Source organism: Mobula hypostoma, chromosome 8 (assembly GCF_963921235.1).
Source record: "Mobula hypostoma chromosome 8, sMobHyp1.1, whole genome shotgun sequence".
Taxonomy (NCBI): Eukaryota; Metazoa; Chordata; class Chondrichthyes; order Myliobatiformes; family Myliobatidae; genus Mobula; species Mobula hypostoma.
The window spans coordinates 152,613,454-152,632,714 of NC_086104.1; the positions used below are offsets into that span (position 1 = coordinate 152,613,454).

The 19,261-nt window shown below is 41.3% G+C and overlaps 1 protein-coding gene across 1 annotated transcript in view; it reads left to right on the forward strand.

Annotated features, from left to right (window-relative positions):
* Window positions 1-1,765: 1,765 nt before the first annotated feature.
* Window positions 1,766-19,261, forward strand: part of mxd1 (MAX dimerization protein 1) — a 42,973-nt gene continuing 25,477 nt past the window's right edge. Inside the window, exons 1-3 of the mRNA XM_063057092.1 lie at window positions 1,766-1,982; window positions 3,007-3,100; window positions 6,371-6,400. Coding sequence (XP_062913162.1) covers window positions 1,910-1,982; window positions 3,007-3,100; window positions 6,371-6,400 — 197 coding nt within the window. The 5' untranslated portion in view covers window positions 1,766-1,909. The remainder of the gene's footprint in view (window positions 1,983-3,006; window positions 3,101-6,370; window positions 6,401-19,261) is intronic.

Here is a 19,261-nt window from a genome sequence, read left to right on the forward strand (position 1 = left end):
TGGGAAACAATCCAGCAGCATTTTGCGAACATCTGGGAAACAGTGACAGTCACAGCACAAGGTTGAGAAGAGCTATGGAAAATTGTCCTTTGGACAAGAACCATTTTTATTGTAATTAGGGAGCTGGCCTTGATAAATTGGAATCGAAGGTTGGCAGGCAGAACTGAGAATGAACATTGTAAAAGTTTTTAGAGAGGTAGGTAGGGAAATTGAAACTACAGCTCCCTGGATTACCGGAAAGAAAGAGTAAAGTGGAGCAGTAAGAAGCACACATGATAATTGTCAGGTTCACATGAATTAGAACCAGGCTGATTACACAAAGGGGAAGTGATAAAGGAAATAAGAGAGGCAGAGACGGCACAAGAAAAAGGCCAATAAGAAGCACTAAAGATTCTGCAGATGCTGGAAATCAAGAGCTACACACACAATTTGCTGGCGAAGTCAAGCAGCATCTTCGGAGAGAAACAGTCGAAGTTTCAGGCTGGGACCCTTCGTCAGGATTGGAAAGAAAGGAGCTCTGTTTATTCTTCTCCATAGATGCTACCTGACCTGCTGAGTTTCTCCAGCATTTTGTGTGTGTGTGTGTTGCTCTGCAGAAGCTCTTATGTTTATGATCTAATTGATCTTGTTGAGTATCCCCACAGCTGCTGTGCTCTGCATTGCACAGTTCCAGCAGATTTTTGTTTCTCGACTGCCTCCATTCACCTTTTTCAATTTGCACTCCTCCAGGCAGATCAGTTATGATTGAGCAGTATTATCTCTCTCTCTCTCTCTCTCCAAAAGCAATTGCGTTATGTGAACAGTTTTGGTTTCCATCCCATCAAAACCATACCCTTGGTGCTTTCCACCCATTTCCTTTAATAAATTCAATATCTCTGCCTCAACAGCTCTCTATGAGAGACAATTCTAAAGAGTCGCCATGCTGTAAGCGAGAATATCCTTCTCATCGCTGCCTGAAACAGGCACCCCCGTATTCTCCGGTCTCCTAGTGCTGGTTATCACAGATCCGTCAAAATCTGAAACATTTCAGTAAATTAGCATTTCTTTTTTCTAAACTCCCCACAGATCCAACCTGCCCAACCTCTCTTCTTAGGACAACTAGTTCATCTTAGGAATTGACCCGGGGTGAACCGTCTCTGCGTTGCAATCCCGTTCTGCCTTAAATAAGGAAACAAACTGTATGTAGTGGCCCCAGATGCGGTCACACTTGCACCGTGTAACGTTACATCAAACCTTCCCTACTTTGAGCATGAAGAGAGGGCAGTATTTTTGTTTTGCTGGTTGGGGGAGGGGGCTGTCCATGTGAAGACATTTGTGTCAAACGTGAGAAAGATGCTGCCAGGACTGGGCTCCAGCGCAGCAAGCTAAGCCTCCACTGCGCATGTCACACACAGTGGACGGACACTTAGGCAACTTTTGATAGTAGGAGAACCGCATTACATCATTGTTGACCGGCCTATCAGAACTTGGTTATGTGAAGTCAGAGAAATCGACAGGCAACCGTCCATGGTCCACGCTGACGGGCAGCAGTATTAACCAATCATACTCGGAGAAGGCGGCTGGATCCGAATTAGACCAATAGGAAGCGTGGGCGGGCTCTTGCGCTCTTGTTTTTAAAAATCTCGAGCGGTCAAGGTAACGTGATCGCAGACGGACAGCATCAACAACCAATGGAAGGAAAGAGAAGGCGGTCCCACGGCAGTTTTATCCAATAGACGAGCGTGGATGGGGCACGGGAGGCGGTCCGTGGGTCGGGTCGGGGTGCGCGGCCGCTGCGCCTTTATTTCTCCAGGCAGGTAAACACGGGCGGTTGGTAGCGGCTGGGCGGAGCGGGCCCGGGCACTGAACTCAACTGAGGGAGAACTCTTGCAGCTGATCGTCGCGCCGTCTCTTGTCCGTTCTCACAACAATGACCGCCGTGCAGCTCATCAACATCGAGCGGCTGATTGAAGCCGCGCACTACTTGGAGCGGCGGGAGCGAGGTAAACAATCCCGGGCGGGGGAGGCAGGGGGCAAGGGCGATGGTGGGGGTGGGGGTGGGGGTGGGGGGTGGGTGGGGGGGGAGGGAAGGGAATGGGAGTCGGGGGAATGTCTGAGGTGGGAAACGGGGAGGAGGGAGTCGGAGGCGAATAATAGAGTTGAGGCAATAGCTGAGAGTGCAGGAATTGGGAAGTTGGGGCAAATAATAGAGAGGGTAAGTCTTGGGGTAATGGCTGGGAATCGGGATCAGGCAGGGTTGATAATGCCCCAGGTAAGAGTTGGAGTAATGGGTGAGAGAGTGGGGGAAATTGGGAAGTGAGACAAATAATGGTTTGGGTAAGAGTTGGTGGCAGTGGTTGAGACGGGGGGTGGGGGGATTGGAATGAGATAATCAGCGAGAAGGAGGGAGCGAATGGACGGAGAACATAAATAGTAGGCCATCGCTCTACTCCAGTCCAATCTGTCAAGTGCACAGCTGATCTACCCAAATACTGGTTTCCTACGTTATCCTATCTTGATTCCAACGTGATAAAAAAAAAACAGAACCGAGTCCATATAGTCCCTGGTTAGAGAATTCAAAACATTTACTGGCCTTTTAAGTGAATAAATTTCTACTAGTTTCTGTTCTAAATAACAACTTTAAGTAGGCTAGCCAATGTTTTCAGGCCGTGGTCTAGCCGTTCTAGACTCCAGAGACGAGGGGAACATCCTTTCTAAATCTGTCACGTTGAGTTTCATTAGTTTCAATGAGGGTGCCTCTTGCCCTACTGAATAGAAAAGGATTCTTTGTACCTCTAATATGACAGATATGTTGTCCCAGCAACCAAACTGGTGAATGGTCACTGCACGCCCTTTCATTTTCTTGTTAAGGAGTGGGTTTGTGGTGAATGTGGGTGGGGAAGTGTCATCTGTGCAGAAGGCAGAAGAGGGTTGGTGTTGTGAAGGGGTAGAAATAGGGAAGGAGTTGGGATGGGCGAAGATTGTGTGTTGCCTCCCTGCCTGAGTCTGCTCTCATTCCCCACGCAGAGGCTGAGCATGGGTACGCGGCACTCCTGCCCTACAGAAACGAGGATCCTGGCAGCAAACGGAAAAGCAAAAGCAAGAAGAGTGCAGGGAGCAGGTAAAGTCCAGATGTGGTCAAGTTTTGGCTAGAGTTGTCTTTTGTAATCCCACACCTGAGCTACTCATCTTCCCCATCTGGATTTCACGATTGGTCTCCCTGTAAATGGGGATTAAGGCTGTTTTCTCATAGGTGCCTGGACTAATTTGCTTCTTTGCAGAATTGATCCTTTTAATCATTCTTTGTTTCCATACAGATCACTCCTGAATGAAATATTTAATTTAGCGATACAAGCACGGAGTAGGCCCTTCTGGCCTTTCGAGCAATGTTGCCCCAGCAGTCCCAGTCAAACCCAATTAATCCTAATCACAGGACACTTTACAATGACCAATTAACCTACCCAGTGAGTCTTTGGACTGTGGGAGGAAACCGGAGCTCCCGGGGAAAACACACACATTCCATTGGGAGGAAGTACAGGGACTCCTTACAGAACGGTGCCGGAATTGAACTCGGAATTCCAGAATGCCCTGAGCTGTAATAGCTGTGCACTAAACGTGGTGTCCTAAGCCAATTCCCTAGTTGTATTGAAACTAGTTCAGCTGTTCCTTCCTGGAGTAATTCCATGGTTCACTTCTCCACCCAATTCCAGTCCTGGACAAACAGTGACACTGTTGGAATGGGTTGGATTAATCAGCAATGGAAACTGCTTTGTCAATAATTATTGAAGTCACTTCTCCATGCTGTTTGTAAACAGGCTAATGGAAACAATGTGTACATGGCTAGTACTGAGTTTTTTAAAAAAGCTTGTTTGTTCAGATTCACATTGCAACTATTTATTCTTGCTGATATTTATTTGATCTTGCTTTATCCATCACTTATTCCATTTAAACTGAATTTTATTTCATTAAACTTCTCTTCAAATGTGCGTGTGTGTTTTATTGAAGACAAAATGAATGTGGTAATTTGGTCTGGAAATGGTCCAAACTCCTCTGGGTCTTTTTTAGATCTCTGGGCAACTTCTATTTTATTTTATTAATTTATTTTTTTTAGTATTAATGCGCAGTAATAGACCCTGTTGTCGCCCAATTTATTTATTTATTTCAAACGAAAAATCTGCGGACGCTGGAAATCAAAGCATTTTGTGTGTAGTGTTATTTATTTATTGAGATACAGCATGGAAAAGGCCCTTCGAGCCATGCCGCCTGGCATTTCCCCAATTTAATTCTAGCCTAATCATTTACAATGACCAATTAACTACCAACTGGTATGTCTTTGGACTGTGGGAGGAAACCAGAGCACCCGGAGGAAACCCACACGGTCATGGGGAGAACGTACAAATTCCTTACCGGCAGCAGTGGGAATTAAACCCAGGTTGCCTGCACTTTGAAGCATTGTGCTAACCACTACAATACTGTACTCGCAAACTTGGCAAGAAACAGCTTAGTTGTTTTTGAGTCTCCAAGAAAACAACTGTGCTCTTTCCTTTAAGTCCAAGTTCATTTTTTGAGTTTGAGCTCTACACATGTATCCAAAGATAACAAAATCTGCTACTTAAATCACACTAAGCCTGCCACTGAAATTACCCCCATGTGACAACTTAACCTCTAACCTCTGTTTTTGGCATAGAGTCATCGAAAAATACAGCACAAAAACAGGCCATTTGGCCCCTCCAGTCTGTGCCAAGCCATTTAAACTGCTTGCTGCCAGCTTAATGTGGGAGGAAATTGGAGCACCCAGAGTAAACCCACTTGGTCAGGAGTAGAACGTACAAACTCCTTACAGATAGAGGTGGAAATGAACCCGGGTTGCTGTCAATTTAAAATCAATAATCTCTAAAACTATGAAGGAGAGATAGCTAATGTGTCTGGAACAGTTCTTAACATATTTAACAATATGATGGGGATTTAATTTTAAATTGTACTTGCCATCTGACTGGTTGTTTAATGACTTCCTTTCACATTCAGTCTTCATTTTTGTGAATGGAGGGATAAAAAATCAATCCAGCTTGCTTGTGCCAGCTCTGAGTTTCAGTGACAGACCTAGTGCTGAGTCAAGTAACAGATTTTGTTATCTTTGTATACATGTGTAAAGCTCAACCTCAGAAAAAAGAACTTGGGCTTAAAGGAAAGAGCACAGTTGTTTTCTTGGGAACTAAAAAGCAAGTTTGTGAGCTACTGTACCAAGGTTGAACAAATGAGCCCTTGATTTCTGAGCACCACTGGTAGCAGGTGGCATGCTGTAGGTTCTCGAAGCTTAAGTTTTTTTCTCTTTTCTCTACTTGTTTAGAAGAATGAGGGGGGAATCTCATTGAAACCTATCGAGTATTGAACGGCCTAGATAGAGTGGATGTGGAGAGGATGTTTCCAGTAATGGGGGAGTCTAGGATAGAATGATGTCCCTTTAGAATGGAGATGAGGAGAAATTTATTTAGTGTGGCGGGGGGGGGGGGCGGTGGTTTGAATCTGTGGAATTAATTGCCACAGTCAATTATGGAGATTATTTAAAGTGGAGGCTGATGAGGTCTTGATTAATAAGGGTGTCAAAGGTTACAGGGAGAAAGTAAGAATGGAGTTGAGACAGAAAATAAATCAGACATGATGGAATGTCCTATTTTTGCTCCTATGTCTTGTGGTCTTACTAGTGCTCACCATCATGCAAAAGTAAACGCCATCGGATACCTCATTGCAGACCTTTTGTTTGTCAGCCCTCAGATCAACATGAGCTTTTTAAATAGTGGGAACTGTATAATGAAAAATGTTTGGATATACTTGTATTGTTTGCTTTGCCGAACATATAGGTGGTCTAGGTGGGGTCCCAATGTACTTAGATGATATATGATTTTTTTTGCTGCTTTTGTGCAAATCTTCATGCTTTTATTTGGTAAATTTCAATAAAACTCTGCCTTTGCAGGAAGCTGTGGCATTTATTTTATTTGTATTTATTTAAATGGGGGGGGAATACTTTTCAAAAAAAAAGCTAAGCAAGATGCTGCGCATCTTGAATTTGAAGTGCAAATTATTTTCTCACACTATAACTATACTCTGTGTAATCTGGGGTATTGTTAATCATTTTTTTGCCTGCATATTTTGATGTGTGTGGGCTACCAACTTGAGGGGAGTGTTTTACGAAATGTGAAACTTACTCATTAGTCAGTTTTCAATCAAAATGGCTTGGCTTGTGGTAGATAAAGTCCTCCATGTTACAACTTTCACAGATTGTGCAAGTCCTTATGTTGAACAAGGTGTGATCTAGAAGATGATATATAGTTGTAAATTGTTTTTTCCCCTTTAAAGTTGAATAAGTTCTAATTCTATTTTCTTTTTTTTTCAGATCTACACATAACGAAATGGAAAAAAACAGGTAGGCTGAAGACTGTGGAAAATAATGTGATGCCTTAAATATTACCATGGTTAGTTTAGTATAATGTACAGTAGAATCACAAATACACATAGCGTATAAACAGGTCCGTAGGCCCACCAAAGCTATGCCAACTGTCAATTATCTATGCCTCCTAATCCTATTTACCAGCTGATGGTTCGTAGTCTTCAGGGCAGAAGCTGGTCCCTAAGCTATGCCAACTGTCAATTACCTATATATACTGTACCAATCCTATTTACCAGGGCATGGTCTGTCATCTACTTGCAGATTCAAGTGCTGGTCAAGATGCTCTTTAAGTGTCTTGAGTACCTGCCTCCACCACTTTCTTAGCCAGTACATTCCAGTTTGCGACTACTCACTGGCTGGAAGTAATTTCTTCAGATCTCCTGTAAACATCATTCCTTACCTTAAAACTATGCCTTCTGATCTTAGATACTTCTGCTTTGGGCAAAGTTTCTTACTATTGACCCTACCTATGCTTCTGGTAATCTTGTACACCACTATCTGGACTTGTCTCAGCCTCCTCTGGCTATCTAGTCTCTTGTAACATTGCATCCCAGGCAACACTCTGGTGAATCTCTTCAGTACCTTCTTTTGCATTGATCACGGTTTATTGACAGTGTGACAACCAGAACGGAACACAGTATTCCTGTGGAGGCCCAGTGAGTGTTTTGTGAGTTGACCTCTGATGATCAAAAGTAGATTTTTATCTCAAAAATCTACCTGTTGCACTCTCCTTCTTGGCCTAATAATGCATCACTGATACTGAGTTCATTGACAATTATTGCATGAACCCTTACTGAAATCATAATCTTGCAGAGTTTATTTGGAAAGCGTGCTTTGCCATTATATGAAAAAGAGTTTGTATTTGGATAGCACTATTATCAGCTCAGATGAACCAAGCAATTTTACAGTCAATGAAATGCTTGTAAAGGTGGTGTACTTCAGTGATGTAGAAATGACTGGTGTTAATTTGTCTATTTCAGGGTTGTACAAATAGAACCATGGTCAATAATTTGTTGAATCTTGACAGTTAAATATTTGCTGGTGGTTCTAAGCAGACATCATCCACAGTTCTTGGAAAGAGTACTCTGGGATCTTTTACTTCATTGTATTATCTTTTTTTTTAAATATAAAAAAATTACTTGTAACTGTGATCAGGACTGATCCTCATGTATAAAAATTTAGCATCTAGTTATTATTTAATGTTAACCATATACAACTTAGGAATGTCAAATGACAAAAGACTCAAAATGATTTAGTTTGCTGTCTATCACTCCTGTTGTAGCGTAATATAGTATTATTGTAAGTTTTTGGTTCATTGTTGCAATTGATCAGCAGGTTTTTGGAAAAAAAATCACTTAGTTCCTGAATATGAAGCTATATAGCTTGGTGTAATTGCGCTATAACATGATTAATATGTTTTGCCTAAAAAATACTGCCCATGATACCACTGGCATTTGGTGCAGCAGTGAAAGCCCTCCATCTCTGGTGGTATTCAGAGCTTCCTTCATCATGTCAGTAGCTTCCTCTCAGTTTTCACTACTGTCGGTCATGAAAGTTCTGTGTGGAGTCTCAGGAATACTGTTGCAGTCAGATGCCTAACAGTTTTTTTTAACCAGACCATGAGCTAAACCCCTGAACCTGGAGGACCGGTGGACCACACTTAGTCCGGCCCCTACCCTTTGACCTGTTTGGCATGAATGACCCTACCAAGAGCCAAAGCATAAAGCCTCGACTCCAGCCAGCACAGCTCTCCAGGTCATTGAGGCACACAAGCCTCCAAACCCAACGACAAGGTTGTGATCCTCTTGGAGGACGTTTTGCTAAAGAATCAAATCAGTTGTACCCTTTCAGAAGAATGGTTTTGAAGGATGGACAATGTTATGTTTCAAATAGTAGTCAGTTAATGTATAAGAGTAGCCTGAAGCCAAGGAGTTCGCTTCCCTAAAGGTTCCTTTGCAGTTTGTCCCCTACACGCTATAGGTTATTAATCTATTGATGTGGAACATGCATACTGAGGTTTTGTGCAGATTTCTTTTAAAACACCATTTTGCAGCAGCAGGTAGTGCTGCAGGGCGATGTCATTACACAATTAGGTTCACTGCATAATGTCACAGAAGTATTGCCTGATAACTTGGGCATGGTATCATGTTGCACCGTTTGCTCTGTTAGATAATTTCTCTTCCCCATTCAAGTCGAAAACAGTTTCTGTTGTGAGTGCGTGCCCAAATCCGCAGAGCCAGGTCACAAGTGTACAACGTCTGTCTTCTTTCTGATTTCTCACGAGGTTGGTAACGACATCTCGTATGTTCCAAGTATGAATGAAACTGGATTAGCTGAGAAGGAATGAGAATGAAGTAGTGTCAAATTACTTGTAGAAATTTAAAAAAAAAAGGAACATGGAACATTACAGCACAGGAACAGGCCCTTTAGGTCCACAGTGTTGTGCTGAACCAGCTAAAAAGTAAATTTTAAAAATAACTAATCTCTCCTACCTACACCATATCCATATCCCTCCATCTTCCTCGGATTCATGTGCCTATCTAAACACTTCTTAAAAACCTGCAATATATTTGCCCCTACCACCATACCAGGCATCCACAACTCTTGAGTTTAAAAAAATAAACTTGCTCGTGGAATCCCCTGTGAATCTACCTCCTCTCACCTCTCTGGTATTAGATGTTTCTTACCCTGGGAAAAAGCTACTCGCTGTCCACTCTATCTATGCCTCTCTCAGTCTTATAAATCTCTATCAGATCTCCCCTCAGCCGCTCCAGAGAAAGTAACCCAAGTTTATCCAGCCTCTCATGCTAGTACATGCCCTCATGCAGCATCCTGGTAAACCTTTCTGCACCCTCTCCAAAGCCTCCCCATCCTTCCTACAGTGGGGCGACCAGAACTGTATGCGTTACTCCAGATGTGGCCTAAATTTCTATAAAGTTGCAACATACCCTCTTGATTTTTGAACTCGATGCCTTGACTCATAAAAGTAAGCATTCCTGATCAAAAGAGGAAATGGGGATTTGGAAAAATAAGAACTTCCAAGACCAGTTTACAAACGGCATGCCTACAACTCCCAAATTTCATTTGGGTCCAAAGGAACTGACATTGCATTGACAGTTACCTTGTCCTTAACAGAAGCATTTTGAACTTCTTGCAGCAATTTTAATTCAATATGCATAAATCAAAAAAGGTACGGCAAATCATGCAGCAGCTCAAGGTAATTGGCATGTGGTGGATAATCTTTTTCATTGCCTTAGTTTTACTGGCAGTTTGTTCATTGTTTACTGTTTATTGTTTTCTGTACATTGGCTGTTGCAATGCAGTACTTTTCAGATAATTCATTTCCCTTTAACAGAAATAGAGCAACTGTTATTTCCTGATCTTAATATGCTTTAATACTCTGAACACTGTGTAAATCCTTTTCCATGTAATGTAGTAATGAGGTACATAATGGAGGAGTAAGATCATATTATTCAAAGGTTCAAAGATTAATTTTAATTTTAATTTCAGACTATGTATACAGTATACAACCTGCTATCTGTTCTGTTCACAGACATCCACAAAACAAGAAACCCCATAAAATGAATTGTAGAAACATTCTGTCTTTCCCTTTCACTCCTGTTCCCTTTGCAATACCCTCCCCCTGCCAGCAAAAGTAACCCCCTGCCCACACAATCATGCAAGCAGCAGCAGAAGACCCAAAGCCTCAAAGAGACCTTGTTCGAGAGTCCATCAAAACTACAGTCCACAGCCAGCCCTTCAGTATCTCAGACAGGCTCTCTCCCTCCATTGAGGAAGAAAGAGGTCGCTCCTGCAGTAATGAGAGTGGAGACCAGCAATTCGCTGTTCCGATGTCACGATCTTCCACTGCATTTTATGCAGTAACTCTGAATTTCTCAACAGCATGAGCCTAAATATTAGGTTTGCAATTCTATTCAACTACCAAAGTCATATGTATAAACGTTGGTTGCACTTGGATGTACTTAAAGATAAATGTGCATTTTGTGCTGAATTTATTTTCTTCCCCTCTCTCCCTGCTATTTCCTTTCCCCAGACCTTGGGCCCAAGTCCATCTTCTGTGTCAGCCAGTTCTCCCCTGCTTTTCATTCTCCTGGGGTTCCCAGCTGTAACCAAAATAGTTGTTTTGCCCAAAGTTAGTGCGTGTCCTAGGAAGGATGCTGCCAGAATTTTGTTGTGAATTGGTTCATGTCCACCTGTGACAGATTGACATGCCCATGTTGTTCATAGCTTGATGGCACATAGTTTCCAATTCTTAGAAGAGCTCCAACAAGTAGAACCAGCTGGGCAGTGACGTGTTCCATCATTCCATGTAATGACGTTGAAGAGACTTGATGGCTTTGCCATATGGCAATGGGGATCCAAAGGTCAAAGCACTTCTGGGGGCATTTCCTCATGGTTAAATATTTCTACAGTCATCTTCTCATCTGCCATCTGATTCCAATATGGACACTGAACCCATGAAACTACTTCACCCTTTTTATTATTTCTGTTTTTTGCAGTATTTTGAATGTAACTATTTAATATACATATACACTTTAATTTTCTTATTTTTTATATTATCATGTATTGTGTTGTACTGCTGCTGCTAAATGAACAAATATTACAACGTATGCCGGTGATATAACCTGATTCTGAACAATATCGCATGAATACAGGCCCTTTGGCCCACTGACTACTAAAGACCATTTCACTAATCGCATTTTATTCTCTGTTTTCTATAATTTGCCCCAGATTCTGAAATAATTTGATGACCCACTGTTGTAGTTGGTTCTTTTTTTATTTCAACACTGTCTTGGACTATCTCAGACTATCAGTCTCAGACACCCAAACAACTTTTCCCCAAAACTCACTCCAGAACTTGCCAGAAGTGTCCAGGCTACCTGACTAGTGAGTAGTACCCTTCTCTGAAATAAACAGGAAACATGGTTACAATCCAGAAGAGATTCCTTTTATTCAAAGCAGCTTTTATTTGTTGTGAACTAGTTTGTGTTTTTGTACTATGTGCCCTTGCATAAACCATGGTGAGCTTGAGAGAAACATTTTGCATACATGTAAAGGTAGTTGACATAATTTGTTTCCAGCTCCCAAAAGCTTTTCCTTCTAATGTAGATATTATGAATGCTTATAACAGCATTCAAGAAACATGACTATTCAGCATTAAGCAGCTCAGTTTAATTAGTATTGTAACCACAAATTAGGGTGGTGTTGTGAAGATGTGTCTCTAACAAAGAAGATGTAAAAGTGGTCCTTCCCTCTGCTAACCTGCAGGTCACAATTGGTCAAGGTGTAGCACCTACATAGCCTCCTGATCAGTGTTACGTGAAGCCATACGGGGAGGTGGTGGATGGTTGTATGAGCACCTTGTGCGTATCACAAGTCCTGGTTATGTGACCACTGACACCAAGCAGGCAATCTCTGAAGAATACCGATAATGGCTGGGGTCACCTTCCTTGTAAAGAAACTGCCCAGAAGTATGCAATGGCAGACCACTTTAGAAAAATTTGCCAAGAACAATCATGGTCTTGGAAAGACAGCGATCTCATACGTCGGTTTGAAGGTGCAGCAGGCTATCAAGAAGGCAAATGGGATGTTCTTGATAGCTTGCTGCCTTCACTGCTAGAGGGATTGAACTTAAGGGCAGGAAGGTTATGCTGCAACTGTACAGGGTACTGGTGAGGCCGCACTTGGAGTACTGCGTGCAGTTCTGGGCTCCTCTCATGAGGAAGGATATACTGGCTTTGGAGATAGTACAGAGGAGGTTCACCAGGTTGATTCCAGGGATGAGGGGGTTAGACTATGAGGAGAGGTTGAGTCGCCTGGGACTGTACTCTCTGGAATTCAGAAGAATGAGAGGAGATCTTGTAGAAACATATCAAATTATGAAAGGGATAGATAAGATAGAGGCAGGAAAATAGTTTCCACTGATAGGTGAGACTAGAACTAGGAGAAATAGCCTCAAGATTCGGGGGAATAGATTTAGGACAGAGATGAGGGGGAACCTCTGGAATTCTCTACCCAATGAAGCAGTGGAGGCTACCTCAGTAAGTATATTCAAGACAAGGTTGGATAGATTTTTGCATAGTCTGGGAATTGAGGGTTATGGGGAAAAGTCAGGTAGATTGAGATGAGTCCATGGCCAGATCATCCATGATCTTATTGAATGGCGGAGCAGGCTCGACGGGCCAGGTGGCCTACTCCTGCTCCTATTTCTTATGTTACGTCGTACAACATGGTACGTAACAAACGAACAATCAGCAAATGACAAATCTGTCCCTTTTGGTAGTACCTACTTCCTGAGCCAGAAATTGGTGATTGTGATGCACTTCAACACGAAGACGTAGCTGATATTCCACTATTTTTGTTGCCGAAAATGATGGCTTTCTTTTGGCTGAAGCTTGACCATTATTTGTAGAGGAAATAACTATCACGGTAGCATAGCAGAACACTTTACAGTGCCAGCGACCTGGTTTCAATTCCCAGTGCTGTCTGCAAGGATATTGTACGTTTTCCCTGTGACCACATGGGACCCTCCAGGTACTCCCACATTCCAAAGACATACGTGTTAGTAAGGGTTAATAAGTTGATGGCATGCTATGTTGGTGCCGGAAGTGTTGCAACACATGCAGGCTCCCCCACCAACCCCCCCCTCCCCCCCCCAGCACATCCTTGGACTGTGTTGGTCATTGATGCAAACACTGTATTTTGCTTTGTTTTGAAGTATGCCTGACAAATAAAGCTCGTCTTTAATCTTTTCCTGGAGAATATTTATGTTCAAAGCAGTCGATATCAGGCCAGTTAGTACATACAAAATGCCAGAGCAACTCAGCAGGTCAAGCAGCATCCATGGAGAGGAATCAACAATTCAGGAAGGGTATCTGTCACTACCTCACTATTTTTGCTGTTTTTTTGCTCTCCTTATTCAATTGTTTATCTGTGTATATTTCTTATTGAAATTACATGTTACACTTTGTGTTTTGCACTACACTTCAATATATTCGGATGGTGGGCTGGAGATGCATCTCTATTAAAGGAGGAGTAAGGCACTCTTTCCCTCCGCTAGCCTGCAGGTCACCTTTTATGGGAACAGGTGGTGGATGTCCCAAGTCCTGGTTATGCGACCACTGACACCAGGCAGACATTCTCTGAAGTGTATTAATAATGGCTGGGGTTACCCATCTTATCTTGTAAAGACACTGCCTGGAAGAAGTAAAACTCTGTAGAAAAAAAACTTCTGTAGAAAAATTTGCCAAGAGCAATCATAAGACCAAAATTGCCCACGTCATATGACGCAGCACATAATGATGGTGCACTCTATAGCTGCTGCAATACAGCTCATTTCCTGACGTGTCAGTGATCATTCTCAACCCGATAGTTCCCTTGTAAGGCACTAAGTAACAAGACTTAAGTTTCTAGATCAGGCTCACCGGCAGACTTGACAAATGCTGTCAATGTTGTCGCTGTGGTATCCTCCAAATTCTCTTGCAGAGAAAGCAAACCAATATTAGCTGCTTCTCCCAGGCTAACGTCTGCAGCATCAAAGTTCTAATTATCATCCACTCACTATGACAGGCAGATCACATGTGTCTAACACTAGATTCCCAAAAAAAAGTAGCTCTACCTTGAGCTCCATCATTGCAAGAGATCATGACAACTTAGGAAAAGATTTGATTATGTCGTGTAAGCCTCTCTACAACAAGTTTACATCCACACTGACTTGTGGGAATCCTTGGTTCATGACAAAACACTAGAAGGAAGCAACAACTGAGATGGCATGGAGAATCTATAGTTTCCACAAGGAACCCAGAAAGAATGCACCACTTTCCCAGACAATCCATCTGCAACCTGTTGCCGTACCTGCGTCAAAGTTTGTGTATCACACAGTGGCCTCATTGGTCATTTCCAGATGCTGTTATCGCCTATAACTGCACTCAGAACACATCGCTTACTGCTCAAACCTACTTCAGTTTACTTGTGCACAAGGAGAACATCATAGCCCCTGTCACCACACTGTTCTGAAGTCAGGACATAAAAATGCAATTTTTAAACAGAATTGGCTTAATTATTGATATTGACCATTTGGTAAACTGCGTGTGATTGAATTTCTTACTTACAAGATCAATTGCCATTCAAAATAGAGGTGTTAGAAGTCAATAGAATCTACAGCATAAACTGACAACTGATGCTCCTTTGAAGTTAGTAAAGCAATTGCCCCTTGGTGGTTAGGTGTGTTTCATATTCTTCCGTTGTATTCCTATCATGTCTGTCTCCGGCACCCCCTACTGTATAAGGAGTGCTATATTCTTTAAAGACCTTTTTGGAGGTCTCTCTTCAGAGATATCACTTGTCTGGGTTGGTTATACACTGCTGCTGTCGCCCTCGCCTATCTCGTCTGCTGTAAGCAGGGCTGGCTCTGGCAGTCTCAGTTCAGAGATCTCACTTGTCTGGCTTGGCTACACACTGCTACCGTCGCCCTCGCCTATCTCGTCTGTTGTAAGCACAGGGCTGGCTCTGACAGTCTCACTTCAGAGATCTCACTTGTTTGGGTTGACTACAACTGTCCCAGGCAAATCTTGCCCAGACATTGTCTATAACCCTTGCCTTACCAGAACTCACACAATGCCACATAATTGGAGTGGAAGCAAATTGCTCTGCTCCAGAAGAACGAACCTAGGTTGATAATGAATGCTACAATAACATTTTGATACAATGCGGTACCAAATCATTTGCCTGTAAATACAAAATTATTGCCCATAAGTGCTAGTTATGCTGGGATTTTGTACCTTCCGTATTTACGCTAACAGTATTTTGCCCTTATTGAACCCGTTACATGGGGAAGTATTGCTCCTTGAGCAATATGTTACAACAGATGCATGCAGTCTTGCATGCCTCTTGATGCTTGATGCTCTATTTGAGATTGTACTTTGAAATGTCTGCAATATCTTTCAGTTAGCTTCAGCTGCAAAGGCCTATAGAATATTTTGGGACAGTTGGTGCATTTTGAATTTCAGCAGAGATAGTACAATTAATCATACAGATGAACTTTATTACAGTATTTTAGTGTTTATTAAATTCAAAACAGCCTGTTCCAAATCAATTTCTGTAGTTTCCATTGTGGAAAGCCACCCATCTTGGCCAACCTATTTTGGTTAAGCTCGGAAATGTTATCTGCTTGTTAAATTCAATCTAAGTACTGAATGTTTTTATTTGGATCCAACACAGCCCAAAGCTTACTGCTCTGGTAGGTTCTTCTGTGCAGCCACCTCAAATTCACATGTGCAACTGTTAGTTGCTTTTCTTTACCCCATCTTATCTGTTTGGTTTTTTAAATTGTTTTATGATCTATAATGGCCTTTGGCCTCTGTACATAATCTATTTTTGGTAGTTTGAATGGAGGGTAATATTTCAATGCCAATGCTGTTTGTTTTCTTCTGTTTTCTGTGCTTGGCTACACAAAAAAATGTTTATGAGGAGGCATTTAAAGCCTTGTGCAAATGGTAAAAAGCAGTAATGAATGACTTACAGTGTCATATGCTAGTGAGGATAAGAATAGGAAGATATGCAAACATGTGTGGCTAACAAATTGGTGTAGCGAGCAGGGATTCAAATTTTTAGACCATTGGAATCTTTTCTGGAGCAGAGGTGACCTATACATGAGGGACAAGTTACAGGAGCCTTTGTTCAAGAGCAGTTATTATCCACCAACCATCATGCTCCTGAACCAACCTAGATAACTTCACTCACCTCAACACTGATGGCTGAACACAACCTGTCGACTCACTTTCAAGAACTCTACAACTCACATTCTCAATATTATTTTATTTATTATTGTTGTATTTGGACTCTTTGTTGTCTTTTCCATATTAGTTGCTTGTCAGTCTTTGTGTGTGGTTTTCCATTTATTCTATTGTATTTATTTGTTCCTCTGTGAATGCCTGCATGAAAATGAAACCTGGGAACTATAGACCCATAAGTTTAGCATCTGGAACTGGAAAGGATTCTGAAGGATAAGATATACGTACATCAGAACGACAGCAGTTGATAGGGGAAAATATTAAATAAAGACATAATACTCGAAATAGTAGAGTATGGTGAGAGAAACGATGTTAATGTTTGAAGGTGAAGATGCTTCATCACTTCTCAATCTCTTTATCCTGTGATATTATTCCTATTACTCTCTCCAACAATGCTATCAAAACTGCAGAATCTTTCCAGGACTTTCTGCTATTTTCCAGATTTCCAGCAGTTTCAGATTTTTATTTTTTGATGTAAAAATGGTTGAAGATGCCTGCCATTTCCTTATACCTCTATCTCAACTATAAAGGGACTGGCATTTACTATCCTTGTAAATATTTGTTCATTTTATGAGGATTACCCTTATCCTGTTTTCTCCCAGTCAATGTTTAGTTATCCTTTCCTGATATCTAAAATTCTCCTGCTCCTTGGACATAATATAATTCTTGCATTTCTGAGAAACATTTTCTTTTGATGTAATACTATTCCTTAACAACTTTACTCAGCCACAGGTTTAAGACATTTCATGTGAAGACTTTATTTCACAATGGTCAATTACAATATTTCATAATTCTAAAATATCTGTTGCCATCTGTTGATCTAAATTCAATTTCCTAATCTACTTTAACATATTTCCACCTCATTCCTTTGTAATTGAGTCCAACATTGACTAGGTTTTCATTCTCAAAATTCCTCATATTATGATCTTTTCCCCATTTATGATACAGTATTTACATTTCAACAGATCTAGAGTAGCCTGTTCCTTGGTTGGTCCACAACAGAATGTTCTAGGAAACTGTCGAGTGTGAGACTATCTTTTATGAATTAAATTTGAAGTCATGTCTGCTTAATTTCTACATGCTAATTAGGAATAATATCATTTGTCTTTTCTAGTTTACATAAAAATGTGTGACCAATCATAAATATTTCAGCTCCAAAGGCAAGAAGTACATTGAATGGGGGAAAGAAGCCTGGAGTATAGGTTATCAGGTTATGACATATTTAAGAGTTTTTGTATCCTATCTTTCAAAACTGAGAAAGGTTATGGGAATTGTAATCATTATTTTCCATTTGATAATATTGTAGAAAATTCTTATTGTTGTACACTCCCACTAACAATGCTTCATGCCAGCCTCTGATAGAATGTTGCACAACAGGATCATAAAAGAATATTTATAACTGAGTTCAGTGTGCAGTGCAGCCACTAGTTTTTTTTGGCTATGTTTAGCCCATTTAAGGAGGCTGTTTGACTAACATTGTTCTCTTTCACAGTTTAGAAAAAATTGGATTACCACAAATGTAAAATCTGTATTTCATTTTCCTGTGTGTTTGGATATCTTGTTCTACGAGTCGTCATGATTTTAATGCTATGGAATTTTTTCCTCTGTCAGATCTTAACTAATAAGATTTGGTCATTAAGCTCTTTGAGATTTCTCTGCCATTCATCAAGAACATGATTGATCTTGGTACTTTTATCTAGCACTATACCCAAAGACTCCCACTCGACGGACTCCCTTTACACATTCCCCACCTCAGGAAATTATCCAACATAATCAAGGGCTCCTGCACTATGGTCATTCTCCGTTCTCTTCCTCCTGATGGGCAAAAAATCAAAAAGCTTGGGAGCGTGTACTACTAGGCTGAAGAACTGGTGATACACACTCTTAATGTGGTGTCCCACTTATCAAACTCTTGAACAAACCAAAAGGTGAAAAGGTGAATTCTTCATCTTGCAATTTGTTTCATCACGTCTCTTGCACTTTATTTGTCTACCTGCTTTGCAATTACAGAGAAAGGGCAATCTTTTTTTTCTCTAAGCACATCAATGTACTTGTGTATGGTAAGATCTGCCTGAGTGGTGCACAAATAAACACATTTCACTTTACACAATATGTCACAACCTGACAATAATATTCCAAAACAAATTTCTGGCTACTTGAATGAAGAGCTTCCACAGTGATGAGGCATAGAGAATTCTAATGGTTGATCTTCTGAAGAAATTTCTACTCTCTCACCCTTAAATGGTGTACCACGTACACTGAAAGTGTACCCCTAATCTTAACTCCTCAGTCAGAGGAAAAATCCTTTCTGTACCTAGCTTGTCATCCCCTTCTATTAAATTTATAAATTCTATCATGACTATAGGTGTTTGAAGGTGTTGAGGAGCTAAGACTCCATCAGCCATCTCCATCCAGCAAATGAAAAATCTAACTGACCATTCACACAGGCATCCCTATCCCTATCCCTAGTAGGTGAATAACAACATTGACAGTTTCCTGTGACCACCTAAGGAACATAACACCAGAGAAGAGCTAGAAATTTTCCTTTATTATTTCTTTTATTGTTCAGTGCTGGGGTGTGGAATGTAAGAGCAGGGAGGTTATGGTCAACATTCCCTCTTTTTTTTAGAGCTGCGCAGACCAACCATTGCTCTAAGGAATAAATTTTTACACTGCCTGAAAATAGCGCAGCACTTTAAATCACAAACAAGAGAAAATGTGCAGATGCTGGAAATCCGAGCAACACACAAAATGCTGGAGGAACTCAGCAGGTCGGGCAGCACTTATGGAAAGGAGTATGGTTGACGTTGCTCGAAACATCGACCGTAATCCTTCCCATAGTTGCTGCCTCACCTGCTGAGTTCCTCCAGCATTTTGTGTGTGTTGCTCGGCACTTTAAATATTTTTTTGTAATATGTACATCAATCAAACACAAACCACAGCACACAATGCAATATCAGGCAATTAAAACAACTGATAGGCGCAGTGACAAAAGTAAAGTGTTTTGACTAGATGGCATCAGTGT